Genomic DNA, 9,848 nt, shown 5'->3' with positions numbered 1-9,848 from the left:
CTCTTCTTCGTCTGGCCCACATAAAATGGGTCATAATCCATATACTGGATTTCATAAACAATGTTGTTGCTCTGGTGAGGACTATTTCTTGGAAGCAGTGTTTATATATATATATATATATTATATATATATATATATATATATATATATATATATATATATATATATATATATATATATATATATATATATATATATATATATATGTGTGTGTGTGTGTGTGTGTGTGTGTGTGTGTGTGTAGTATATATATATATATATATATATATATATATATATATATAATATATATATATATATATAAGGTTTTTGCCACGAAGGAAAAAATGAAAAAGCGAGATAGCCGAGTACTTTCGGTCCTGTTCAGATCCTTAGTAAAGGATCTGAACAGGACCGAAAGTACTCGGCTATCTCGCTTTTCATTTTTTCCTTCGTGGTCAAAAACCTTTATTTATACATAGCATCACGTTTTATATACTCGGTGATCAAGTTATTCATATATATATATATATATATATATATATATATATATATATATATATATATATAATATATATATATACAGGCAGTGATTATATTTGCTTGCATCTGATTCAAGCATAACACCCATATGTATTTGTCGTCTTGCTTTTGAATAAATATGCCAAATTTGTGACCTAAATAGCCTTCGTGACCCATTCCGTGACAGTGTCTCTTGCACGACAGGCCTCAGGGAGCGATGTGAAGACGCCGACTGCACTCGGCGAGTCTACATGTGCCAGAGCGACCAAATCAGCCAGGCCTACAACCCCAAGTTGATGGAGTTCAAGAAAGACTGCGTCGATAATCACGCTGATCAGGACCCTGTCACCTGTGCTCACCTTCAGTTTGGAGACGTAAGTTGCAATTGTGAAGTGAGGATTATGAAGAACGCTGACGCTCTTGGAGGATATGGAGGATCTTTCCTAGATAGTGACCACCACGGGTTTTAACCCGTATGTGTCTATCCGCCTTTGCGGCGTGTTTAATACAAGCCCGTTGGGGAAGACTTTCAATACATAAACAAAAGGCTGTAAATATCATAAAGATAATGACCCCGAGAAATATGAGTCTTAGATAACGACGCCCGAAAATCCTTGGGAGTCACTATCTAGGAAAGATCCGGTGTGGATAAAGGAGGACCCTTTTCTTGAGTCTTCTTTTTTCTTTCAGTTATAGAATATGTGATGAGCTCTTTCTCATTTTGTGTTCGATGATTATAGATTAATAATAATAGTCACAATCTAAATTAAGATTGCACTATTACCTCATTCTATAATTTGAAGTGTGATTTCCTATTTTCATTGTCGTTTTTGTGATGTGTTAATTGATGCTATTATGATTTATCATGCCCGAACTTAACTTGACCTAACATACAGGTGATGTCGCAATAATGGTGCAGAAAGTCGCTTCATCCGCAACATAATCCTCCCGAAATACTATTTTCTAAATCCGGCACCAGGAATTCTTGAGGCATGATGACGATTGCTATTCATCATTCGGATTAACTTTCCGTCGTCCAAGCCCCGGGCACTTCTACAAGGAATCATTTTGTTATCGTGCAGCAGTGTAACACTGGGCTGCCGAAATACAGATGCCAGCGGAAATTCGTTGGTGCAGCAGAACTGATAAAAGATGGCGAGCAATCGCTCTGAAATACACTAATCCTGAAGGCTGCTGATATTCCCGCAGGAAACTAAATTCTAACGAGTGGCGAATCGCTCATAGAGAGCGCATACCTCCGCTAACCTCAAAACCCCAGAGGCTCATATTCTTATCGACCTGAAACGGCTCCTCGTTAGGCACCAAAAAGTCTTTGGGGTTAAAAGAAGAGACATAACCTACAGTCGCTTTTGTTTGGCCGCTGCATTAGCTTTCAATTTCATTGCTGAAATCTAAGGTTATCATGCGTAAGGTTTCAGTTTCTGGAGCCTGGAATTCCACCCCCGAAATAGGTTCCTCCACCCCAAAGGTTCTATTCTTATCTCTCCCAAAATCTAATCGCTCGTTGCCAGTCACGAGTTCGTCATAAATCCACACCCATCGTTTTGTGTAATTTTGTAGAGCAGTAGATCAACAAACTTGTCAAACATCAAACCTCGTCGCTGAGGTTGATAGCTATACGGAGAAAGAAATCTGAAGCGCGGTGCTGTCCGCTCCTCTGCCGGGGCTCGGCTGCAACCCTCCCTGCCTCTTTAGCTGATTGGGGTTGTTCCGGGGATAGAAGAAAAAGTTTCTTGAGTTTCATTTGCCAAGTATGATCATTACATTTACTCATTGTCGTTTGCTGTTGTGTGTTAACATTGTTCCATTTCCTCTAAAACTGCAAATAATATTGGGCTGTAGGTAAATAATCTATTTCTCACATGAAATACTATAGTTGTCAGTGGCTCAGCTGCTACGTTGTAACAGGATTTTACCAGTTTCGTCATCTACATTCCAAATTTAATTTGGATTTTTGATTAACAAACATAACAAGACCCCCAACTTCCTTTACCCCATATTGAAATCGAACTGATCAGCTGCAAATTGCAGACTTGTTAGAATGAAACTTGCCAATGATTTCTCCGACAATTGCTTGCGATGCGGCGATTTTTTTTTTTTTTTTTTTTTTTTTTTTTTTTTTTTTTTGTTTTTTTTTTTTTTTTTTTTTTTTTTTTTAATTTTTTTTTTTTTTTTTTTTTTTTTTTTTACAAAAATCGGCGATGTAAAAACACGGTGAAATACGAGAAGTTTAGCGATCCGGCTATTTTTGTTTCCGAACTGTTTTTAAGCGCCTTTTTTTTTTTTTTTTTGCAAGCCTGTTTCCCAAACGGCCTCGCAGTATCATACACGAGAAAAAAGTCAACCAAACAAGCTTGGCTCTTTTATCTGACCCTGGAGAGTTACAAACGTTAACAAGCAAACTTCAGCCTCATTCGTTCGCTCAAGCAAAAGTTTTTTCTGTTTTCTCCTTTTGTCAAAATGCGGGTTTCGTCAGCAGGCATATTGACAGTTTACCTAGCAAAAGAGTTCTCGTAGGAAAACCTTGAAAAATTCACGAGTTTTCTTTTTTCATTTCATTTCTTTCGTGCCGAGATCATGGTTTACAAGTGGAATGGAGGAACTAAGAGGCTGTCCATTAACGTAAGGCCAATGAAAGGGCAACTTATACTGCCCAGACGGAATTTGAAAAGAGAAAAAAGGACTGCGGTCAAGACGGAAGCCTTAGGCTTTTTTTTCCTCCGAAGAGAAGGAAAGTCACTACAGTTATCTGAAAAAACAGAACCAGGAGGGAAACATTCAGAGAACCTGGTGGACCGAGTCACACCGATTTCGTTGTCTTGATCATTTCCTTGGGCCTTCGATAAACACTAACTTCCTTTTCGGCCCTTTTTTTTTCTTCTTTTTTTTTTTAGCAGGTAATTTAAGTTGATTCAGGACCGTGAAAGGAAAATACAGAAATAAGCGAAAGAATGTAATTGAAATATGCGGACGTTTAAAATAAATCTTAGCGTAAGTTAGGTTATGCACTCATTTTTTTTCTTTCTTTCTTTTTAGAAAGCCAGTGAATCCCCAGTTCTGAAACTAAACTGTGCAGCTGAAGTGTCTTGCCAGTTAAGAACAAATAGAACGTGATTGTTCTCTGGTGATTGTTAATGTATTCTCGAAACAATGCTAATCCGAATGGAGTCGGGCTCCTTTAGCGAACCTGGGTCCGTTCCATCCCACTTGACTTGATCATTACTGCAGGCAGGCAAGGCATATACTATCATAGGCAGACCAGGATCAACAAAACGTCATCGTTCCAAAGTGAAAGACCAATATTGTCCTGAAAGTTGTCAAGAAATAAACAGACTTAACAGATTTCTTCTGAGGAATGACAATAATTCGAAACGCTGAAAATTCTGTCGTCTATTTTCTAAACATGGAAATATTATAAATGTCCTTAGTTTTCTTTTGCGAGGCTTGGGCAGAGCCACGAGGTCCACATCAGACCCTTGAGTCTCTTTTACACCTGACCACATATTCTGGGCAAGTGAGTGTCGTGGCCTAAGGATGGCTTGATCTCAATCAGCCACTTTCAAAATTCGCATCTCCTCCCCTTTCTGAATACTATATCTGTCCGTCTGTATTTGCTAATCTTCGAAAATGATCGCTTTTCAATGACTGGCTTTCGCCATTTCTTCACCTCTCATTCGAATATCTTTTAGCCTCTGTTCTCTTGTGACACACTTCCGCTTGCAGTTCTCCCTCTCCTTTCGTTCTTCCTCCTCTTTATTTTCTTTTTCATTCGACTACTCAGTCGGCCAAGGGGAGAGGATAAGACTTCAATTACAGTCGAGACGGATTTCATTTTTTGCTTCGGATGTACCCAAGGTATATTCTCTCTCTCTCTCTCTCTCTCTCTCTCTCTCTCTCTCTCTCTCTCTCTCTCTCTCCACATTTTCTATATTCACATGTACTACATGCATATATGTATATACGTATGTGCATATACATACAAGCATGCATGCATAATATGTGTGTGTCGCTTATGTATTCATGTAAACAAGCATATCAAATAAAGATGTACTTACATGTTGTCTAATTTTAAACTTCATTGGGAGTTTTTTTTTTTTTTTTTTTTTTTTTTTAGCACTCTCATCAATATGGGATTAGTTTAGATCAGACAAAATTCGAATTTTTTTCTGTTGCGCTGATCCGTCCCTTTCTGCAAAACATTCATTTGAGGTACATATCACTTTACAAAGGATTCTTTTCTGCATTTATAAGGTGAATCATCAAATTTCGCCGATACATAAAAATTCTACTATTTCTCTCTGATGTCAGTCAAGTTGCTCATTCCTAAGACATGTTTAATCTTTCCAATTTTCATTGATTTGTGTCTTCTTCTTCTTCTTTCCCTCCTCCTTTATCGCCTATGGAATTGTTTTATGTGGATTCATTGTAGTTTCGTCTTTTTTGTAGAAATTCTAACCTCAACATTTCTATCCTGGCAGTATAACAGTGACGGAACGCTGCGTTCAGAGGTCCTGCAGGAGCATTTCGAGGCAGCCTTCAGCAAGGATCCCCAACTACTGCAGAGCCTCGCCTCCCGCATCGAACTCTGCGACAAGAACTTTCCGGTGAGTCTCCGACCATTCTGCCTGTAAGGTTGGTTCGATACCATGATGAAGGATTAAGAATTCTTTCTGGGTGCATGAGACGGGTAATGTTGTACGAGTTATCAATACAAAGGTGTCATCCAAGGTTCAGTAGTCAAAGTAGTATTGTAGAAGTAACCGTCACGATGTTTTCCCTTGCGGCCGGAAAAGGCTTCATTTAAATCATGAAAGAGCAAGATAGATATATATATATATTATATATATATATATATATATATATATATATATATATATATATATATATATATATATATATATATATATATATATATATATATATATATATATATATATATATATATATATATATATATATATATATATATATTTATTTATATATAATATATGTTTATATATATATATATATATATATATATATATATATATATATTCTATATATATATATGTTTATATATATATATATATATATATATATATATATATATATATATATAAAACTAAACGTTAGCCTGTGTCCCCAACAAAGTGGGTATATATATACATTTTTTTTTTTTTTTTTTTTCATTTCATTACCCTCTCCTGAGTAACTTTGCAAAAAACATTGACGGGCTGTGGTATCTTTGATAAAAATGTGTATGCGCATTTAAGATTAATAATAACAATAGGAGCAGGGGAAGTAGACGTTGATTGTTATTCATATCAGTACATAGTGAGAAGAGATTTTCAATTTGTTGTTTGCTTTCTCTTGGAACATCTTATACCAAGACTGTCCTGATATATTAGCTTTTGATATTAGTTTCTGATTTCTTGCTGTCTGTCTTCCAGGCCCAAGTCTTCCTGGACTGTGTGTTGGAGGGCTGCGCAACGAACTAACAAATGCGTTCCATTTGTACGAAGACGGAGATCCTGTGTGTCCAGCATCAATCATTTTTGCGGAGCAGTCTTCCACAACTGAACTTTTTTGAACCACTCTATCCTTGATGAGAGATTCGTGAAATCTCGCCTGAAAAAAACGTTCATCCAGAGCTTTCGGGCTGAGCTTTAGACAATAAAAGTTTTAAGATGAGGTAATCCTCACTCTCCAAATAGACATTTATCTCCTTGAAGTTGCTCACAACACAGTTTCCCTTATTTTTCATTTTGCCTAATGAAATTAGGTAGATGTGGTACTTATTTCAAGTTTAGCACAGGATTTCCATATTTAGATTACATATGAGAGAGAGAGAGAGAGAGAGAGAGAGAGAGAGAGAGAGAGAGAGAGAGAGAGAGAGAGAGAGAGAGAGAAAAAATAATAAGATTTAATTTCATTGAGGTGACGATTACCCCTCTCTCTCTCTCTCTGCAACCCAAAAGAGTACTGACAAACTGGTACATAAATCAATGCTTAAAGTCCACAAAGGCTCGGACTTTGAGCGAACGCCCCAATACCGCGCCCCCCCCCCCCCCCCCCCCCCCCACCCGCCCCCCCCAACCCCACCCACCGCCCCCCCCCCCCCCCCCCCCCCCCCCCCCACCCCCCCATCGTCTAGCTTGGGATCTAATGCGCAATCTAAATTCTTGCGATATGAACGCGCTACAACTTCAGCTACAAGGCACTGACTACAAAGATGGAGAGAAAAAATATGAAATAAAATTTTTAAAACAATTTTATTCAAATGCACTAAAATGTAAAAAATAAATCTATTTAGGCTCACCAGGATTTTCCTACAATCAATCAAGTCTCTAATAATAAAAGCGTTGGCGCCAGACATGGAAGGAAGTGCTACAAGAAAAGAAATATATATATTTTTTTATTTCCTGTACCACTTTGCATGTTTGGCGCCAACGCTTTTATTTTTGTGGACATGATTAATTGTAAGAAAATCCTGTTGTATCTCAAAAAAAAAATGTATTTTTTACTTTTTAGCTCATTCTAATAAAAGCATGTTTGAAACATTTTATTTTACATCTTCTAGTTTATACTCTTTTAGTTTTAACAGAAATTAGAACTTTTTTTATTGTAGCTAACAAAATTGGGTAATATTTTAGTTTCAACCATTATGGGAAATCTATTATATTGATATTTTTCCCGAGTAAAGCACGTGATAACAAAACACTTCTTCTCAATACATTATTGTCGCTAATGCATACTTACAGAGAAAAAAAAAGATTAAGTTTTTACCTCGAATTTTTCCTAAGTCGGGAGAGGTGTTTCCTCTACGGTAATGTTTACTTTTAATGAGCCCTCTAACTTACTTTCTTACGCAAACACAAAAAAGCAGTTCCAGTTACTCATTATTGGCTGAGAGGTGTGACATCGTTATGACGTCATGGGTTTCATAACCAATTACGAATGACTTGAGTCGAAAACTAAGTTTCACTAGCATTTCAGCGGAGTAATACAGTTACCTGTCTAGTGTCCACTGGTATCCTTGTTTGACTGAATACTCGAATAATGAAGCAAAAAACGGCATTTTGTCTTCCTGTACCTATGGCAGAGGTAGTGGCTGGCCCTTCTGGCATTAATGTTGACAGACCTTCGATTTCCTACCGATTGTTTTGCAGTGCAAAATGTGGTCGTCGCGGTACCTGGCCACTTCCTACTTTAAGTTGCATGTCAGGGAACCTTGCAACGGCTTCACGTTTTCCCTCAAAGCACCAGCACATTTTTATCAACCAACAGTTTAAGGTAAGCTTCATTAATTTATAGAGTATATTATAATGGTGGTAGTATAACGATGTATACAGCAGTACCATCACTTTGGATTTGGTTTGATGGATGTTAGGTAGTGGCCTTAAGGGGGGGTCGCAGGCCCCCCCGCTAGGCCTAGGTAGGGGTACAGGGCCCTAGGTAAGGTTAGGTGGTGGTTGATTAGGTTCGGTAGTGCCCACCGAAAATCACTGTGGCCTTAAGGGGGGGTTCGACAGGGGGGCGGAGCCCCCCCGCTAGGCCTAGGTAGGGGTACAGGGCCCCACCCCTAGGTTAGGTTAGGTGGGTTTGTTAGGTTCTGTGGTGCCCTGGAAATTACTGTGGCTTTAAGGGGGGGTCGCTGGGGGGCCCTACCCCCCTCCCCCTCCCCCCGGTAGGCCTAGTTAGGGGTATGGGGGAGGGGTGCTGAACATTAATTATTCATTTATTGCAAATATCATTCAATGCAACACCCTCCCCCCCCTTCCCCCACCACCCCGGTTCCCAAAGGGTGTCCCCCATAATTGGTGGGATGAACTACGGTATACATAGTAAATCTCTAAATCGGTTGGTTTGCAGTCAAAAAAATCAAACGTTAAATTCATTGAAAAACCACCCCCACATTTTTATTTCTGATGCAACAAATATATTTTTATTGCATTTTTCCAAATTTGGCTGAAACTAAAAATTTACCCAAAATTGATATCCTGTCAAGCCAAAGTGGGTTTGAAAGATCCGCAGAGTTCTGAACTTACCCTGCTGAGTCAACGAAGTGAAAAATCCGAAGTTTCATACAAATCTTGAGATACTGGGAGAGGTCACTGCAGGATCATTAAAGGTCACTGCTGACATACTGATCAAGTAAGGTTGTGTTGTCACCAAAACTGAGCAACCATGCAAACTTACAAGGCCATCAGACGAAGGTCGATAATTGAGTTACAAAATTTGAGGACAGACAGACAAACAGATGCAGAAGTTAAATGAAAGCATGTAAAAAGGTGAAAGAGAGAGAGAGAGAGAGAGAGAAGGGTTAACTTTTTTTCCAGTGGTATTTCAAACTCTAGCAAACGATATCATAAGTTATGCCAAAGAAACTTGGAAGATGAAATTAACTGTGAAAACAATGAGGAGTAGGGACAAATGAGTAATACTTTTTGTTAAGAATGGTCAGAGAAATATATATATATATATATATATATATATATATACATACATACATACATACATACATACATACATACATACATACATACATTTGTGTGTGACATTTCTTATATTCACAAACGGCAGCTACGCATATAGTTTTATATGAAATTCACTCAACCTCAGAATAACATACGTACACCGAGGGGAAATTTATAAGTGACAAGCGACCCGTCACCAGGGGTAATCCATAGCCATTCTGCTGCTGTCAGGAGAGGTATAAACTGATGCCGATTGGTTGGGAAATAAAAGTGACCACGAGCCTTCAATGAGCAGTGTACATACATCTGTAGAATTTAGGTTTGTTTATGCTTAGAATCAAAATATCAACCAACTTCCTCTAAGACAGCTGATTGGCACATTTGCAACATGTGGCTAATCATGCATCTTTATCACATATATCGGGACATTTTTATATTCACAAATACCAAGCCACAAATATCGTTTAATATCCCGTTCATTTTACCCCGGGATTACTTACACACAAGGAGATTTATAAGTAATAAGGTCTGCGTTACCCGTGGAATTCGAACTGCCGCCTGGTTGTTCGTTCACCGCGCCCTGTGAAGTCTGTGACACAGCCCTTGAACAGAGAGAGATCTGGCACGTAGCTCCTCATGAGTGGTGGGCTTTGGGACATGAAGGTTTTCCTTCTTGAACTAAAGTGTGATAGACGATTCACAACCCTTTCTCCTTGACATCCTCATTTACATTTGTGTCATGCCTATTTTTAATTTTAGGTTACGCAAAAGTTTGGTAACTTGAGGAAGTTTTACCGACTGTTTCGTGATATTGATATTACACCTACCAATTTTAGTTACTTTCTTCTTCCTTGCTTGGAGTGCTGTTCT

At 38.2% G+C, this 9,848-nt stretch overlaps 1 protein-coding gene across 1 annotated transcript in view; it reads left to right on the top strand.

The window, feature by feature from the left end:
* Positions 1–6,380, top strand: part of LOC135222608 (uncharacterized) — an 11,664-nt gene extending 5,284 nt beyond the window's left edge. Inside the window, exons 3-5 of the mRNA XM_064260702.1 lie at positions 706–875; positions 5,001–5,126; positions 5,952–6,380. Of these exons, the coding sequence (XP_064116772.1) occupies positions 706–875; positions 5,001–5,126; positions 5,952–5,999 (344 nt within the window). The 3' untranslated portion in view covers positions 6,000–6,380. The remainder of the gene's footprint in view (positions 1–705; positions 876–5,000; positions 5,127–5,951) is intronic.
* The last annotated feature ends 3,468 nt before the right edge of the window (positions 6,381–9,848 follow it).

This window comes from Macrobrachium nipponense, chromosome 8 (genome assembly GCF_015104395.2).
Source record: "Macrobrachium nipponense isolate FS-2020 chromosome 8, ASM1510439v2, whole genome shotgun sequence".
Lineage (NCBI taxonomy): Eukaryota > Metazoa > Arthropoda > Malacostraca > Decapoda > Palaemonidae > Macrobrachium > Macrobrachium nipponense.
Note: the sequence above shows the minus strand (reverse complement) of the source record. Positions and strands in the feature narration are given on the sequence as shown.